Raw genomic sequence first — 19,501 nt, 5'->3', positions numbered from 1 at the left:
GGCTATCATTTCAGATAGGCAAGATTCATTCATCTTCCTCTAACCTCCACAGATTCAGGGCTACTACTTCACAGTTCTATCTGTTAAACCACACTATTACCATTGTTTTCTGATAAAAAAACACAACTTCCTAAAAAAGGAACAGCATAATTATTTTCAGCAGAAATGCTTAGAAATCCTGTACGTAGTTAACAGAATGGTGTTTCCAAAAATTACTGTGTAAACTACTGGAAACAAAAGGTGGAATGGGTACAGTCTGCATTTGCTATGAGTTGCTGAAAAAAATGTAGCTGTTTCCTCTCAGGATTTGAAGGTGCTTGTTTTTAAACACTGTTGAGCCATTCAGAGGAAAAAAAAAAAAAAAGGAAAAAACCCTCTGTAGTCACACCTTCAAAAACAGTAGATCACAATGAATACATGTCAGTATCAAGATGGTTTAACTCAGGCACTGCTACACTGCTAAAGGACCACACAGTATTTCACTTCCAGTTAGAAGGTCTGAATTCAAGCCAGTAGGCATAATGAGAACAAGCTTCCATCCCTATCAAAAATCGTATCTGGCAGTCCTTCAACCAAATTACATGCAAAACAATTCATTAAATAAGCTGCCCAGCACTGCATGGGGCATGTTGTGCAAATCCAACATACCTGCCACACCCTTGGCTTCCCTCCTCATCGTGGATGCTGCACATGCTGACTCCTTGTCCTTGCTCCACTTCCTACCTACAAGCCAAAAAGCTTTTCTCAACGTTTAGAGACTTTCGTTCTGAGTGAGACAGGTTCAGCTGGGTCAGTAAGGGTTGCTTTTCTTTTTTTTTTTTTTTTTTTAGAAATGCCTTGAGAAATTAAGACTTGGATACTTTAATTCAAACAGAGCTGACTGAGTTATAGTGGGGTAGGGGAGGGACACTGAGGCACTTCAATCCTTAAATTACTCTCCACGAATAGGGGAGACTTGACAGGGCAAATTCATCTTGACCAAGTGCCTGCCTGAGCTTTTCTCAAATACAAAACATTCTAATTTTCACTGCTCAAATCGTGTGTAAATAAGCTAAGAAGCATCCAGTGAAAAAATATGTTTTGTAGAAAATAAAGAAAAATTTCAAAAAAACTCCCCCCCAGGTGGGCTGCCTTGCAGCAGCATCTTCCTTGGCATAGAGGGCTCAAGAATCCAGTTCGTTCTTCTTTAAATATAAATTCTGACATGGATAGAAAAGCAGAAAGATATAAATTTTAACCCCATCACTTGAGAAAAAAAATATAGCCATTAAATAGTAAAAAACAGCTTTTTTTTAACATTAAATTATTTATGTTAATTAAACATTTTCAAAACTAAAAAAAGGCAATATCTTGTCCAGAGATCAGACAGCAAAAAGCTTTTGAAAGAAATAGTTGTTCCTTTATTTTCACTGTAACTTTTTAAAAGACTGAACAGTATTCAAAAGAAGAAAAAAGTAAAAAAAAAGCAGTCATCAGTTCAAAAAGACTGATGTGGAGTTTGTCTCCACTAAAATATAGTTGGAAGAAAGTATTCTAGATTCAACTAACTATTTAAATACACGATACAAAATCCGGTGTTTCTGGTAAGGACAGTGATGGACATCATGTTCTTACGGACAACAGAAAGTTCAGAAATGTATTTTGTTCTGAGTAACGTTCCTGACATTTCACATACGTTAATATTCACTCACTTCTAACAGGCTGGGTTGCTAAAACTGGAACATTACTTCGAAATCAGATGCTCTGAGCCATTTTTAAAAGCAACCGAATATCACCCATTTTTCATTAGAGAAGTCTTAATTCATTGAAAGAAACCATACCCTCTAAGGAACAAAGCTTCTCATGTTTATAACATTTCCATACTGAAAATGCTGCCTTACTGGTACTTTTGCAACAATATATATGTACGTGAAGATATTTATTTCTAAATGTATATTTTAGGTTTTTTTTTCCATCTGCTTGACAACAATCTATTAGGTCATACAGCAGGCAGCAAAAGAAAATGAACACATTTCCAGCTTTCAAGTTTTGCTAACTTATGGGGAAGAGTACGGCTTCGTGATGAACTCGTATCTTAGAGAGCATTTAGCAACTGCATAAAAATGAATAATAAAAATACTGGCATATGAATAGGTCACGGAGATTAAGATGCTTTTCCTATATTAATCTTACTTAGATTTCTGGTCTTTAAAGTAGAATATCACAGGACTGACAGAGGAAAAATGAAGGTGGGCTGTTTACTACAACCATAAGTTAAAGTTAAATCAAAAAATAAAAGGATTACAGACTCGACTGGGAAAAAGCACTGGGTCAGGACTGCAATCTCTATTAATTAGGTATCCCAGCTGGGCAGTGGGTATGCAGCTGTTAACTTGATCAATGACTTACCTAAATGTCATCTCTACTGATTCGCTTATAAATTACCAGCAAGTGAGACTAATGTACAGGTGCTAATTTATTTAAACTGTTCTCTGCAGTTCTACATAGCTTTATAAACTGCATCTGGCACCTAATGTTAGCTGTCAGTTGTACTTAGACATGCCTGTCCTAACGACTCTGTTCATTAGAAATGAGCACAAATTATGAAATATTGTGAAAAATGATACATCAAATGGAATGGGCAAAGCAAATCAATTAGAGAAACTTCATACCACATATTCACACATAGGAGAATAAAACATCTCAGCTTCAGAGCAAGGTCTGTAATACCAATTAAAAAGCAATTGGTAGACTTCTGCAGAGTTATATATCAATTTGCTGGATTTTTTTTTTCTCCTCCAGAAATACAGTTTTAATGCACAGCTTAACTTTTCATTCCCAAATAAAAGCATCAATAAGAGGCAATTCTGCTTCCACAACATCCAGGAGAAGGATTAACAAGTCAACTTATTTTGCAGTTTAGAACTTTACAAGGTTTAGCTTTTATTAAGCTATACCTAAAAGTGTAGTGAAGGACAGAATCCTGTGATGCTTACTTTGGAAATACACTGCACTACTGATTAACAGTAGAAGACATGGAGCACTCACATGCTCGATATAAGCACTCATCAGAAAGAATTACTACTGTTTGAAATGTAAAGCTTGATAATTCTCCTGCCAGTGCTTAAGCAGCTTTCGTATTTTTATAACAGAAATTTAATTATGCATAGCAGACACTGTTATAGATTCTGAGTATTTTCCAACACCTGATGGAATATGAAGAAATTAAACGCGTACCACAGATACTTGGTATCACTAAACAAAACATTACACTTTTAGCTCTACTTCTCCAGCTTTTAAGAAACGGAGTCAGCAAAGAGGTCACATACTTGTCACCTGCACTGCATGTGTTAAAGCTAGTTTTCAGAATTAATCTGCTTTTACTAATTATGGAGCTCAGTTAATTTTGTGCAAATTATCATACGGCTGTGGATTCATAAAGAAAAAACGACCACCTATACACGGTCACCTTCCACTTGCAGTCTTGCTGTCTGTAAGCCTTCCCTGTAGGCTCTATCAAGAGAAGGAATCCAGACTGCAGGCGAATGCACTGTTCTACCTTTAACCTTTCAGGCAAGCTATCTAAACTATCAGGAGCAGCACCATACTGTAGTAAAATGAGAGGGTTTTTTTTTTTGTTGACAGATCTGTGCATGCATGCCTTTTTGAGTAACCTTCTTGTAACGTGTCATTAAAGGTAGGGGAAAAAAACAATATCTGAAAAATGCAGGGAAAAGAAATTCTATAGTCTGTTAAGAACTGCAGAAAAGAAAGCCAGAGTAAAGCAGGCTTATTGCTGACCCAGATAACTCGAATACTTTCACTGTTGACTGGAAGGGTCTGCAATACCACTTGTCTGTAGAAGAGCAAAGTAGTATCTGTGATTCTGAAAGAAAGCAGCCACAGTATCAGTGCATAGCTTTGTACTCATGAAGTTTGATTTCCTATGGACTTCTGACTCGAAGTCAACTTTCCCTTATGGATTTCGTGATGCCTGTCGAGACTCAAGTCTCATTTCGGCCTTTTTCTCTGCAGGCCATTAACTGTGTCTCTTCTCTACTTTGCCGGCTATTTTCAGAGAAATTTAAAAAATTCATTTTGAAGCCTCTCTGTCAAATGTGGTTGAAATCATCCTGCATCACCACCTACAGGTGTAGTTCTTCGGCATAAGCATGCTGTCACAACCTCCCATGTGGACACAGCTACGCTGACACAAGTTTGCCACAGAGAGGTGACAAAACTATGCTAGCAAAACAATCCCCTGAAAAAACTAAACCACGTACACCTCTTTTGGCACATACAACATCAACCCTAGGGGACCCGCTGCTACACTGTGCTGCCATGGCTAGAGTAATAGTGTCACTGCTGTGCAGAAAAAGCTCCGGCTATGAGACTTCATGCAGCTTCACCTAAGACTGAATGTCACCAAATGACATTTCTCCTCACTACCTCTCATGTGTGATAAAAGAAATGACAGAAGTGAAGCACAAGTTGGACATAAAAAAAAAAAAAAAAACTTTAAAAAAGAAAAGTGAAAGACAGCACATCTATACATAAGCCTAAGTGACACGCAGAAAGAGGAGGCCACCCACCTGTCAGTTGTCAGAGGGAATGGCAATAAAATAATATGTTTTGAGGTACTGATATGAGCTTAAATGCAGGTCTACATTAAAATCCCTAAGCTAAGCCAGAGTGTTAGTTGTAAAACATCCTATAAGATTTAATTTGCATTACCAGCAACCACAGTATCACACAAGAAAACCCGACCTAAATATACACAGCAGGTCAAATTGTGGGTAAACGTTTCAAAGTGCTACATAAACCTTCACAGTGCCTCTTATAACCTCAGATCAAGGGGATTATCCATTAGTACTTTTAAAAAGAACCTACTGTGCTTTAGCAAGATATGGTGTATAGCTCTGTACTGTGATGTCTGACCTCACTTGGTAGCAGGGGTAGAATCTCTATTCACAGTCACAGTTGCAATGTTTGCAATGTATAGTAGTAGTCTTTCTTATTCTGACAGTTTGATTAAAATTCACAGAGAGCTGAGGGGCTCATGCTGAAGTAAAGTGCTTTCAATATCTGAAACTCTACAGTAAATTACTTCTCCAACAGAGCAACTGTACTTACATCAATATCCTCTTGGGTAAAAGTTTCGGGATCTTCTCCCATCATGTTGGCTAAATGTCTCTTTCCTAGGTTGAACTCTTCAATCTGTTTTTTAATAAATGCCTCTGTGTACTTTTCAGGTCCTGAGGCTGCTACATTTTTCTTCCACGCAGCTGTAGTGGTGTAGATTAGCCTCAATGTCTAACAAAAACAAACAAAACAACAAAAATGTGAGGTTTATTTTGTATTTTTGGTACAGTGAGCCCAAAATAAAATGAATAGTAAAACAAACCATGCATACCTATAACAGGCTTGAACATATTACCGTGGTAAGTTAGAAAAGGCAGTTATACTCACAAAACCACTTTCTTCCAATTGTTTAATGCCCGTAAACAGATAAACACATTCTAGAAGGTGAACATTTCTGCACGTTACAATTAATCTTGGCAATTGCTTTTCTTCTTATTGAACATATTTGTAATGCACCTGCCTTTTAAGTTTCTTTTTTTTTTTTTTTTTATTTAGCAAGATTTTTCTGATAAAAAAAAAAATATATGTATGTAGCAACATGTTAGGAACATCCAGCAAAAGCAAAACGCAGAACTGATCAACAGATGCAGTCTTAGAAAAAACAACACCACCACCAGCACATAAGGAGGTTTTGCATTCACCTAACGGCACCCTGTTGTAGTGAAGTACGAAAAGGATCTGCAGGGCAGCTCTCTTGTGGCTTTTGGAAGCACGTGGGTGCCCGACATCCCACAGCACAGTGGACAACCACTGCTGAAGGCTCTGGAAAGGCTATGAAGCCCCCCTTCCTTCTCAGCGCCAGAACATTTCTTCAGCTATTTCACTGTCTCAGGTAGAATGATTAGAAAAGGAAGCAGAGTAATTCTCATCAGCATCTACTGCTGAGCAGGGTTCCAGCTCAGAAGTCATAACTCAGGGGACACTCACCTTTTGCTGTTTGTGGGAGGCAAGTTTTTTTTCTTTACCAAGACAATCAGTAACTGGGATGACTGATTTCAATCAAGACCTCTAACAGGGGAACAGGAACTTCACTATCAGAGCTGCAATGTCCCAATTTCAGCTTAGTGAACAACAATATGCACTATTTTGTCTCTCCAACACTAGTGTTAACAGAGTTCTACGCAGCTTAATTATTCCACAAACTGAACGGAGAACTGATTACCTGCGTGGCCTTGTGGGGTGAGAGGGTGGTAGGTAATCACCAGAAAAAAGGATATGGGGTAGAGACAAACAAAGACAGAAGAAGAATCCCTTCTGAATCAGAAAAATGCCAACTTTTGTTCACCGGAGAGTACCCTACAACATTTATCTTGAACCTCTTCAGTGTGCCACTGTTCAGAAGCAGTTTCAGATGGCAGAGCATCTCACAGTTCGCCAGACCTTGCATTCTCTCCCCCACACCCATTACCTACTTACTGCTAGCTCTGGCCCTCAGACTCTTCCTCAAGCCAGCTCAGCTGCCTGGCCTTGGCAGAACACTAATTTCTGTGTCCTCCCCAAGAGCAGGGAGCTCTCTGCTGAGCCAGCAAAAGCGATTCAGAGAAGGCTCTGAGAAGTGCCAAAGCTGACAGGAGAACGCAGCTGAAAGAGGGAGAAGGAAGAAGAGAAGTCCCCTCTTCATTTCTTCCAGTGAGTTATTAAATTATCTCTGCTTCTCCTGGAGCTGTAGCTTCAGTCTATCTTTGGCCAAACATTAAAATCCACACAGTTACAGTAATTAGAAATAGCTAGTAGCCTTATTATGAGGGACAGAATAAACCCTAGCATTTGAGACAACTAGACACCCTGCGAGTCACAGAAATAGTCTGCAGATCACACTCACCATTTCGACTTGACCTCTCTTAGTTAAGCTAATATGAATAGCTCAAAATACTCACGGTCTTCATATAACTAATATAAATACAGCAGCAATCTTCAGGCCTGGTTACAACCACAAAAGACACGAACATACAGATGTGCATTTGCCACAAAAGGTTTAAAAACAGCCCCAAGAAAGAACTCAGTGCAGAAGATCCTGCTGTTGCTTTATGTTCTCCATGGCTTATAAGCATCACATGCAATGCTAGTCCCGGTTTGCTCCTTTTTTATTTTTAATTCATGTCTTCTGTAAGATTATATTTATACGTAGAAAATTAAAACAAACAAAAAACACCAAAATTTTAAATTTACACCATTTCTACTTACAATGCTCTTATGACTTCCTTAGAAAGCAGAAAGGTATCTGCATATTCCCTATTCTTCTCCCAGTCACTCCTCAGGAAAGAATTCAATTCACCTTCTGTCTTGCTTGTCTTAATAGTAACTAATTATTTGTAATTCTTGTCAATGAACATATGATTCCTTATTACTTGGCCCAAAATTGCTTTCTGTCTGCTATGCTTTAAACAGGATACTTTAAAAAGATTGCTTTCATCTTATTCCTGTCAATTTCTATTGTAATTTTCTCATTTTTGTCCTCCTTCCCTCAAGCTATTCATATTCTTCCCTGGTTTCAATTCGTCACTAATCAAAAGTCCCTGGACACACAAACTGTTCATAATTAGAAAACAGCCTCTTATACAAATTAATATCTATTGTATTGGGTACCTCTTCTGGGACAAGAAGAGGTACTATTCATGGTGGTAGAGGCGAGAACTGCAAAGCACAGCCAAATGCTTCTGGCATTTCAGTCAAACAAGAAAGCCCGCTCCTCGGCTTTCTAGAGGAAACCACGCAGGTCTGCATTTACTTATTACACATTTCATGAAGCATTACTGAAGACAACAGCCTCACCATTTTAGAAGTAATGATGGCCATTAACAGCACCCCTGAAATAATAGGCTGTTCCACCAGAAGAGGGAGAAGGTAAAGCCTTCTCTTCTGGACCCAGCTCCCGAGTATTAACCCCTCCTGACCAATCCCTCCCCAAACAACCTAGCATTAAAACAGTCTGGCAAATCCTTATTTTCCAGGGAGACAGTCAATTTACATAAAATCAGTTTCTGTAAAAGTTGCCTCACAAAAAAACAACTGTTTTCAGAGAATTTCAAGTTCACTGGCCTACTTATTACATGATGAGAAGGAACAACGGGACCTGTTTGCTTACTGTTGTCCCATGAATTTTGCTTCACTGGTGTATAGGTAGAAAACAAATGCGTATCACTAACAGAAGAATCAAGGTTCCTATGCTTTTGCAATGGAAGGAAAGGGGAAGCAGAGACAAAAGGCTCAAATTCAAGAGAAAACTGTCTGTTTTACAACGTGGCATAGCTACAGAGGTGAAAGGGGATACCCCGTTTATGTGGCATGCCTGCAGCTACACCATTTTCAAGCTGCTTCCATGCTCTAGGCCAGCAGATTTCAACCACCTCCTTTTCCAAAGCTTCACAGTGCATGGAGGTCACTTGTTTTGGTTTTGTGTTCTCTGGCAGCAGAGAAAAGTGGTATCATCTTCCTGATATTGATACATATACAGTGGTTCACATACAGGACCAGTCCCAATCAAATGCAAATAGCATATAAGGTACCCCAAACATTTTTGCTGAGAAGAAAGCTATACAATCACAACAGAAGCAATAGACAATAACAAAGCTAGATCACTTTTTCATTATAAATTGCACTAAGTATCCATGTTTTGCTTATTAGAAGGATAGACTAAACCTGCTGTTCAGTAAAAGCTAAGGGAAATGGAATTACAGTGCCCTTGTCATTTCCACTCTTAACATGACAAGCTTGAAAATTTAAAAAAAAAACACAAAAAAAAACAACCACCCATACTTTTGTCTGTCACAGTTGGGGAAACAGTTTAATGAATACATTACAGCAAGAAATTTTTAAGAGAGACACCATAAAACAGCTCCCTAATGGAAAAGACAGACAAGCGTTTAACATAAGAAATGGCTATAGCAGGTCAGAAGAAGGGTGTATCAGTTTTCTGTTCTCAACAGCAGCCAGTAGCTGAGCCACAAGGGTAAGACAGAAAAGAGTAATACTTTTTCCAGGACGCTTCTAACAACCAGCTGTTCAAAGACGTGTTGATATCTTGGTTTTGACAGTCCTCAGTGGAACTTTCTTCTGAGTTTTGTAAGCTGCTTTTTGCACTCACATAAATGTTCAGCGCTCACAACACCGTCATCAGACTGTTCTGCGGGTTAGCTACACTGAATGAGTAGAGCCTCTCAAGTTTCCCAGGCCATGCCTCCCCTTAGTTCCTTTCACACCCTTTAGTTCAGGGATTTACAAATGGGATGGTCTGTTTACAGCTCTGGGCTCCGGTACTGATCCCACCTTTGGGCCAAAGAGCAGACAGGCGATTTCTGGAGGCCCCAAGCAGCCCTACCCTGTAAGTTCCCTCTCCTTTGAGGTCATTTTCTCATTTATGATAGTTTTTAGTTCAAACTCAAGCACGTGCCTGCTCAGGAAAGCTATGTCACTGTCAATTACACCTTTGACGTAGGCTAACCAAACCCACCCAAACTCTTCCAACAGAGAACTATGATCAAGTGCTTGCATATTTCCAGCTTTTTCCTCCTTCCTCGGGCAACTTCACTTTGTGCATTTCTGACTGCTCTCCATCCCTAATACACAAAGTCTGTCTACAAACAGACAACACTAACGCTCAAACCGCTCCCCCCAGCACTACCTTCCGTTTACTTCTGGCTGTTCAGCCACCGGGCAGACCCCCAGCCCTCCCCACGCCGCGCTGTGCCGTGACCCGACCGCTACCAGCCCGCCCCTTCCACCCTTTGCTTAATTACACGCGTGTACCCAACGCCCCTGCACACACAGCAGCTGAGCTTTTTAATTACGCGGCAACCTACCGAACACCAGCACCTCTCAAATCAAACGGGCAATCCCCGCGCACCCCCGGGAAGGGCCGGGCCCGGCCCGGCTCCTCACCTGCGAGCGCGTCCCGCCCGCCGCCAGCACCAGCGCGGCGCCCCGCCAGCCGCCCGCCCCCAGCAGGCGCCTAATGGCCGCCGCCATCACCGCGGCTCCCGGCTCGGCACGGCACGGCCCGAGGAAGGCCCCGGCGCCCCCGATTGGCGGGCAGGGCCGGAGCCGCGCCTGCGCGGTGCGGCGCGATGAGGGCGGGCGGTGATGGCGCTGCCCTGCGCTGGGCAAGGGCAGAGCGGGAGGGACGTGGAGGTGTCAGGGGGGAGGCTGAGGGCCCTTGGTGTGCTCAGCCCAGAGCAGAGCAGGCTGAGGGGAGGCCTCATGGCGGCCTGCAGCTCCCTCACGAGGGGAGCGGAGGGGCAGGCGCTGAGCTCTGCTCTCTGGGGACAGCGACAGGACCCGAGGGAACGGCATGGAGCTGGGACAGGGGAGGGTCAGGCTGGGGGTTAGGGAAAGGTTCTGCACCCAGAGGGTGGTTGGGCACTGGGACAGGCTCCCTGGGGCAGTGCTCACGGCGCCAAGCCTGATGGAGCTCAAGTGTTTGGACAATGCTCTCAAACATAGGGTTTGATTTTTGGGTGGTCCTGTGTGGAGCCAGGAGTTGGACTTGATGGTCCTTGGGGGTGCCTTCCAACTCAAAATATGCTATGGTTTAGTGATTAACAAACTAAACCTGATACATGGTACAATTACGACAGACATCATTAAAACAGATGTAACAATCAACCTCTGCTCTTCAAATAAAAATCATAAAGTGTTTTTTGTTCATTTGTTTTCTAGTTTTATGCCTCCAGACCTGTTTCATATGGAAGTTGCAGCGAGTCTGGTGCGACCCCGCTGCTCTTGGGAGCAGTTAAAAAATGTTTTATTTCACCCTCACCTTGAGTTTTTGTTTAAGTAAAAAATGCCCTTTTTTAGAGGTATCACAGTGGTCTTGCTGAGTGGGGGTTTGGGATGGATACTGTCACCTTCCAAGGTGGCGTTAATCTGGATGCTGAACCTTCAGGGCTTGAGAGGGTGTTCATTATTTCCACACGTTTTATGGTATAAAACGTGTGGAAATAATGAAATTATTATGTGGAAATACCCCTAGAGGTGATTGGATTTTGTCAGTAGTGTTTTGTGCCACAGGAAAAGTGGAAAATAATTAAATTTTTAATTCAAAAAAAAATATATACTCTAGACTTTTGGGGGCCTTCTCTTTAAAAGCACTTGTTATATGAGAGGACAATGGAAGGAAATCTCAGCTTTTCCAGGTTTGTTTTTCTTTTCACCTTTTCACTGGTGGCTTTTGCTTCTTCCCATTCAATTGTAAGTATGATTTCCTTCCTGGGATTTAAAAAGGGGTGTAAGAAAACTGGCAATGGGCAAGGGCAATCACCCATGCAGGGAGGTCAAGGAGAAGCCAGCTGGATAGGTATTTATTCCTAAGGTTACCAACAGTGAAAATGAAACCATCAGTGTTTTTATCGACACGGATACGTATAAGTGACTGCAATGAATCCTGCACTGAAGGGAAGTGGTGAAACGTCTGTGTTTTGCACACACCTGGCCAAGCCCTGAGAACAGCATCCGGCTTTCATTCACATGGTGTGTAGGGATTGCGCCTGTTTAGCAGCTGTTTCTCCAAAAGAGAATAAAAGTGGGTCGGGTTAGGGTCACGGTCCTACTCATGTGCTCCTGGAGGAGCCAGCAGAGCTGAAGGATAGAGAAAGCCAAAGGTGCTGCAGCCTCTTGGAGGTCAACAGCATGTCTCATCTGCCACCTATTGCCCCCTTGCTTAGCTTTGCTCAGCATGGAGGAGTTTCTCAGTCCTCACCGTGCCAAACAAGCGTTACCTCTCACCGCTGCCAGCTGTCTAGAAGCAAAGTGCCGATGGAGTGAGCTGCTTTCATTCTCCACATACAATTAATTGTCAATTAAATCCAAGGAGCAGGGCTGCCTATGCAATATTGGCTGCTTGCACTTGGAAGCTGGTTGATGTCAATCCAACTCCCTCCACTCCTTAAGCCTATTTACTCCTGTGCCCGCTGTGAAATAAAGCCAAATGCTACTGCAGTCCAGAGCATGTTTTCAAGGATACGGGAGTCTGTATACCATCCGTGGTTTTAGTCTGAGGTTGTAAAATCGTTTTCACAAATGAAGAGCAGTTCATTAGATAAATGAAGTACTCAGTATATGTGGAGTCCAATATTTAATGACAAGGACCATGTTTTGTCTCTCATGGATTCTCCAAGTGGTCAGTTCTTACAAATTAATCGCTAACCCCTCAAGACAGAAGATTTTTTTTTCCACAATTTGTTTTGAAACCCTTGATTCAGGTATTTTTCCAACCATCCTGCTACTGCCAAGAGCTTGCTTGTCCCTGGAAGACATTTCTCCAGAGATGCCTGGGTTATCACCAGTTTCTAGACTGATCATACACCTAAATGCAAGTGAGTGTAGTTATTTCTTGGGATGCTTTGAAGGAAATGGGCTCTTTTGGTGGGCACGATTCACATATTCCAGCGGGATTCCTTCTGCTGGAAGGGTTCCCACTTCTGCTCAGATGACACGAGTCTGCATTTACCAGCCCAAAATCAAGTTTTAGCACAAGCCAAATTAAGATAAAAATCAGTGGAAGTTATTTGCATGCTCGGCTCCTGCATCCCCATCCCTCTGAAAAGTTTCTTAAGACAGACTTTAGGAAAAATGCAAGAAAACCATGTTTAATCTACTTACCCAAGACTAATTCCAAAGGGCTTCTTTTTCTATCTCTGTATTTAGTTGACAGTTTGTATATGCTATACCCAATCCGTGCAAACTGTCCTGATGCTTCGCTAAGCCCTTGTAGATCTTCAGTCTTATGTGTGGCACGAATGTCCTTTTGAGCCCAGCTGGGCAATGCTCGACTCTGGGAACTTGTTCAAATGTGACCCTTATTACCCATATACTGGCATAAACTTGTTAATTGTGCTCTACACAATCACACAACTGGGAACTGCTGTGTGCAGCACATCACCTGCTTTTGTTTTGAGACTAGATAATGAGGGTTAGGATATAATTGGGGATAACAGAAGCTTTGGAGTCTGTCTTTCAGGGGCAGCCTGAGACTCAGAAAACTGGCATTTCTGTGCAAGGCTTGAGATTTCTGAAACGAAAAATCGCTGAATACAAAATAAGGAAACCAGGCTGAGCATAGCATGTACGTGGGTCAGGGGACAGCCTGAGGGGCACATCTGTAGTGTATGCAAATTCTGCAGTGCAGACCTGAGGCTGTGCTTCAGTCCAAATTTACTGATTGCTTACATTACCAGCCCACATTCAGACAGTCCTGCAGTGAGATTTGGGGTGTCCTTTTGTAATCAGAGATGGGGTTTGAAGCTAGCCTACGTACAGGTTACCGGTATGGATAGTGTGAATACTACCTGCTGGAGGAACAGGTATCCATGTGATAGTGACATACATGGTAAAAATCAGGGTAAAAAAGCATAATAAGTTTCATCTCCCTGCCCCACAGATGCAGACAGAAGATAGCAAGGATGCCAGTACTGGGTCAGACCTAAGGTCATTGAGCTTCACTCTAGCAGTGGTCAATGGTAGATGGAAGAGTAGAAAGACGAGGAAAATATACTGGGATACTTCCCTGATACAGTCTCCAGACCTGCAATGAGCCAAAGGCAGAGTCTTAGGCTTAGACACACATGAAACGTATGCAGGAGAAGAGGGCAGGCATTCATGGAGGACGTAGCAGGATCTGCTGTCACACAATGGAAAGAGCTAATGTGCAGCAGAGACAGTGGGACTCGATGAAATCAGAAGACCAAAGAAATTGTTGTAGGAGACTTAAGACTTCTCAGGATACTATAATCTAAATCCACTTCTGAAGAGATGTCTGAATTTTTTAGTGTTTTCACTTCTGCTATACAGAAATAAAAGAGTAGATTTGCTTTTGATTTCTGAACCGAAGTTTTTCTTAGAAACTATTTTCTCTTCTCTTTCACCTGTGCTTTTCTTCATTAGTTTGTGAGTATTTTGGCTGAAGTTCTGGGAAACCTGTACCAGAATGGGCACCAAACACCAGTGCTTGTCCAGGGGCCAAGCAGCTGGGTGGCAGAGACAGAGCATCCACGTGCCGAGAGTATTGCTCAGATCTTAGCCAGGGGCAGCTTCTGATTTCTCTTTAGAGCCAGAGAAGTTCAGGAAAACCCAGGTCCAGTCAACTGGAATTCAACAACAGCTTGAGGTTTTGGCTAGGGAAAGCACTGGAGAAGGGTGTCTTGACAAAAAACTTTGTATTTCTGAAGCTGATTGGTATGTGTTTGAAAAAAAAAAAAACAAAATGCACGTTAAAAATGCAAATAATTCAGTGGTATTTTAACTCTGTTCCAGTTAAGTAATTTCTCAATATTTTATGGCATGTGTGTGCTTTCTGACGTTGAAATTGTTTTGCATTGATTTTTTTTCATCACTATTGAAAGGCTTGAGGCTGATATATCCAGAAGTCATGCTTTCTTAAATGCAAACACATTAATTTTACTTTTAAAAAATGAATAATAAGAACAGCTATTTCATTGTACCTAGATTTCTTCAAATGTGGACTGAGCACACTCCATTTTGTAGACTGCATATGCTAGCTACCTAAGGGTTGTCAATTATGTTATGCTATAAAAGGCACAGCACTTAGGGGGCTGTCAATCACGTCTGTTGTGAGAGAGGCTTCAAGAATCATTATTCCAACGGTATTTATTGAATATAAAAATAAAACAAATTTACGTGAAAACACTGAGTACAGATGGATCATATTTCATGTTATTGTGAGAGGGGTTTGGAGTGAGCACAAAAACAGGAGAGGTGACACCACCAGAGATCTGTGCTTGTGAAGCAGTGCCCTCTGGTTTCTCCTTCAGACAGCTTTCCTTCTTCCTGGAGGAAGGTGGTACCCAAATCCCACTGACTTCAGTGCACTTTGGATCACAGCCCCACATCTGTTTCATCTTTTCTTCACAGCACGATCGCTGGTGTCCTTTTTATTTTCCCTCCACACACCACACACACACAGACACAGCTGATGTGTATCTTTGAGCACTGCAAAGCTTTCTGGGGAGTGTTCTTTTCCGTAGTGTTATGTTCCAGCTCTACCATAATTTATGTGCTCAAGTAACCCCCATTGAATTTACAAACAGTTCTCAGAAGGAAAGAGAACTTGTATGGATGTAATTTGGAGGCATCTGAAGACAGTTTTATTCCACATGGATGCCAGAGTCAGCCCAAAGAGATCCAAATGCAGTGTCTGGGCCTATTTTTAGTTGGCAAGTGCTTTTAGACTATGTAACGTGTCTTTGTCATTTGTCTACCATACGCTTTGCCTCCATATGTTTATCACTGTTGCTATTGCTGATTCAGTATTTCAATAATAGAATCACTCAGAGCTATGCTTTCGACTTGGTTTTGCATCAGACTTTTTATCCCTGTATAATTAGACTGATGTCACTACTGATCCTAGAAGCAGCTCGGAGTCAGAGCTGACATTAGATCCATAAGCTGCATCTATAGAGCTAAATAAAGGAGGGCTTAGCACTGGCCCAGCGACCAAGTGACCTTGATTGAGTCACATCGGTGCTGATTTTAGAGCCTCCTTCCCTGAGCAGTGATGCTGGCTGGAACAGCCCCAAATGGAACCAGAAATACAAATAATCTCCCTTGCCCATATACAGAGCAGTTGTAATTTTATCTCTTCATCACACAGAAGGAAATTTATTGCTCTTCCCATTACTGAACCTTCTCAGATTTATAAACTTTCCATTATTGATTTTTCTAAGTACTGGAGACGTACATATATTCAGAATAAATGGAAGAAAGCAGTGATTTCTCAAATTGTATATGCTTCCCAAGATTCACTTACAGATAGGGAGCAGACACTGTTAAGTCCTGCCTACCTCACAAGATAACCAGAAAATACCTCTTAAATTATGCCCTCCTGGGATGATGCGAGGAATTTGTCTGTGTGCAGTTTAGGGATGCTATTCGAGGTTTGGAACTCCATATATATATATCTTTGTCAGGCTGCGATCTCCGTCTTGGTTTTAAGGCTGGGATTCTCCTTACTGTGGTCTCACATCTTTCTTGATGGATTGAAATCCACGCAGGGTGCAGGCATGGAGCAGCAGACAGTTGATGCCCAAGTGCTATCTACCCCATGGAGCGCTGTAGCCCTAGACACCGAGTTACTCCCGTGGAGGAGGTCAGGTTGTTGAGGACATGGTCACCTTGTCCACAAATGAATCTGGCAGGAGACTGCATTCACCTGCTGAAAGCTGAACAGGAACTGGGAAGTCACAAAACAACACGAGTGTTCTCTGGGCCACCTTCAGCAGCTCAAGGTTGGAGGGAGAAGATGCCACCTGAACATGACAAGGCAGGGAAAATCTGTTCTTCTGATGTATTCATGCACTCTGCCAGGAGCTTCCAGTAGAACCGGGCTTTAGAACAAGGGGTCATGGTTGTTGCTTTTCCAGAAGGTGCCTTTTCCAGAAGTCCTTTACCTTTTACAGAAGGAAATGGTGTCACCTGAAATTGTGCAGAAAATGGGTGTTGTATTGGTCTTCCCTGGATTCCTCCAGAAGAAGAAAGCATAAGCCTCACCTTTTCAGTGAGTATCAGAAAAGAAGGCTGTTCATTCTTTATCCTTGGAGTATTTTTGGCACTTGGGAACTGGCAAATACAGCATGTAACATTTTCCATGCTTCTTGGAGATGCTCAAAAGAGGCTAAAGTGGTTATTCAGGGAGAATTAAATCTCTTCTTCTTCTCAAAATGAGAATGATGACCAAAGTACTGGCCAAGTCAGAGCTGAAAATGAAGCTTTACAAGTATTTTAACAAGCTTTGGACAAATCTGTGAAGTAATGAAGCCCAAGAAAGTATCACTTAAAGATTTCAGGTTTTAAAACAGCAGCAGCAGCAGAAGCTTCTGAGTCATCAGGGCTTCCACTGAAAGTCTAAAGAAATACATATGAAACATCTTTCACAGAGATAACAAAAAGGAGAATGACAAATTGAATCTGGATTAGGGAAGAAGAAAAAAAGCACCAAATACTGATATTACTTTCTGACTGCTATATTCAAATAACAATGAAAATAATCTGGCCAGTTTCCTGCTGTGGATCTCTTTCCAGAAAATATCAATTCATGTGTCTGTATTGAAGCTATTTAAAAACTTTGGGATCATTTGCTTTCTTTCATGATAAAATAACTAAATGTGATAATAAATAATGTTTTTATACCTGCTATAATGTTTTAGGTACTTTATTTTAGAATATGAATGCTATAGAGTGTCCAGCAAAAGCAAGTATCTAATATAATACAGATGTCTCCCCAGATGTTCTGATAAAAGAACTGCTGGCTCTTTCTAGCTTCTCTGTTCTTACAGCAATGAGGCACTACCTACAGTCTACCCTGCGGGTGCCAGCACCTGAGAAGCCAGCCAGAAGGACACCTGGAAAAGATGCTTCCCATATTTATTTCTGCAACACAAGAAGAGCTTAGTCCACAATAATCTTCTGTTGGTCACTTTGGAGGTGAAATTCATGCAGGGTGCAGGCACGGAGGTGGAAGTCACTCGCAGGTGGAAGGGCAGGCTCTGTTTTGACATCTCTTACTCTGCCCTCTTCAACTAAAGTTACTCGGCACCTTCAGCTTAAGAGGGCAAATGATGCAGTCTGGAGCTAACTCATGAAATAACACTCATAACTGAGATCATTATAAGTATCAGTAGAAACTGCCTGAATCATCACCTCCTCACATGTGAGAAGCCAATACTGTACATCAGCCTAAATCTGAACATCTGCAGCAAGCAACTGTATTTCTCAGATTATGGTAGCTCTCTTTCAAAAGAGGAGGCAAAACAGGGGAGAGAAAGTTTTCAGGGTTTCGGGGAAAAGAGAAAGGATTCTGCAACTTCTGTGAGCATAGTCACAGACCGACCAATCTACTTGCATGTTGATGGCACAAGTCTTGTGTCATTTATAACATGCTGTCACAACCTAGCTGAACATGGTTGGCTAGCAGCAAATTATCCTGAACCTTGCAGAGGTAAGTAGGCTCTGGCTTATTCGAAAGGATGCCAGACATTTTGTCTCTTTGGCCAAGTCTTCCCAGTCATTTGTAAAGCTACATGCAAAGGTCAAACTGTACTTAGGTATAAAATATGGTTAAAACAAATCACATTAAACCATTTCAGTTTACTTAAATAAAAGCAAAGCAACATGAAAATGCTTGTTAAATATCTCCTGGGAGAGGACTCCACTGTCCCCTACTAAGCGGGCTGTGATCGCTGGTTTTCCACTCTTCTGATTAGACTAAAAATAACAAAATCAAACAGGAGTTTCATCAAGAGTTTCTGTTGGGGGTCTACAGGTTCTGAGCAAATGTGTAAAGAAATATAAGCTTCTTATGCAAGGAATCTTCAGAAAAGAAATCTAGAGTGGAGTTTTCAAGGAAAATATGATGCTATTCAAAATTTAAAAAAAATAATAATAATTTTAAGCACTGAAAATAAAAGGGAAGGGAAGTCAGCTATGTGAAACTCCTTTCTGGGATCAATGGGATAGACATTTTTCTTTGCTTTTGTTTTCTATTTCTGTGGGACTCTGCTATCAGCACACATTCCTCTACATTCCTATAAATCTAGCACTGAATCAGAACTTGAAGGCAAGCCTAACTTGATCACAAAAGATCACATCATTTGGCATTTCACCCTTGCACATACTTCAGGGACAGCTCCATAACTTACTGATCCTGCCCACAGACTGGCTTGACCTTATTAATCTGATTTGCCTCAGTCTGTGGCAGTTATGACACTGATCAGATCCTGTCTAAATGGCTTTTATATGTTCATTTTCCTAAGATTTATATTCTGCTACAACAGGAGAACTAACAATGACTACTTTCCCTGGAGTGTTTAGCAGTCCTGGGACCAGAAGCCATTAAGAGAAGGACTTCAGTTTCACCAGAGGCAAATTCACCACTTGTGTTAACGACTAAACAATAGAATGATAAGAAAGATTACTTTCGATTTTACAAGTGCTTTCCTGACAAACTAGTAGTGTTGTCACTCTTCACAGGAAAATTCTAACACTTGCTATAAAAAAACATTTCCATAAGTGGAAAAGGGTGAGCTGAAGAAGGAGCCTGAGAGGCTTTCTGTCCCAGATGTAATGCTGATTCCAAGAAATCACTGCACTAGCAGACCTCGGGCAGTTTTGTGGCTCTGTGCAGATGCCACTTAGGAGAGAGCTCAAGGAGAATAGTCTGAAGTAGGATTTATCCTTCTGTGATTACATTAATCAAATGCAGTAAATGACTGAAGCTCAAAAATGAAAAGAAAAAAAAAACACAGCAGAACTACCTACAAACAAACAAACAAAGATCCACCTTTCTTCTGTCCTCCTCAAACCATTACAGCATTATTTATGTACTCCATGCCAAGGTGCTGATTTGCACTGGCGAAGGCCTTTTGATGCCTTT

The 19,501-nt window shown here is 41.5% G+C and overlaps 1 protein-coding gene across 1 annotated transcript in view; it reads right to left on the bottom strand.

The window, feature by feature from the left end:
• The window catches only part of MRPS9 (mitochondrial ribosomal protein S9), a 30,680-nt gene extending 20,521 nt beyond the window's left edge, over nt 1-10,159 (bottom strand). Inside the window, exons 1-2 of the mRNA XM_035558133.2 lie at nt 10,000-10,159; nt 5,113-5,292 (exon numbers count right to left, since the gene is read on the bottom strand). Coding sequence (XP_035414026.1) covers nt 5,113-5,292; nt 10,000-10,086 — 267 coding nt within the window. The 5' untranslated portion in view covers nt 10,087-10,159. The remainder of the gene's footprint in view (nt 1-5,112; nt 5,293-9,999) is intronic.
• Between the last annotated feature and the right edge of the window lie 9,342 nt (nt 10,160-19,501).

This window comes from Cygnus atratus, chromosome 1 (genome assembly GCF_013377495.2).
Source record: "Cygnus atratus isolate AKBS03 ecotype Queensland, Australia chromosome 1, CAtr_DNAZoo_HiC_assembly, whole genome shotgun sequence".
In the NCBI taxonomy this organism is placed as follows: domain Eukaryota; kingdom Metazoa; phylum Chordata; class Aves; order Anseriformes; family Anatidae; genus Cygnus; species Cygnus atratus.
Note: the sequence above shows the minus strand (reverse complement) of the source record. Positions and strands in the feature narration are given on the sequence as shown.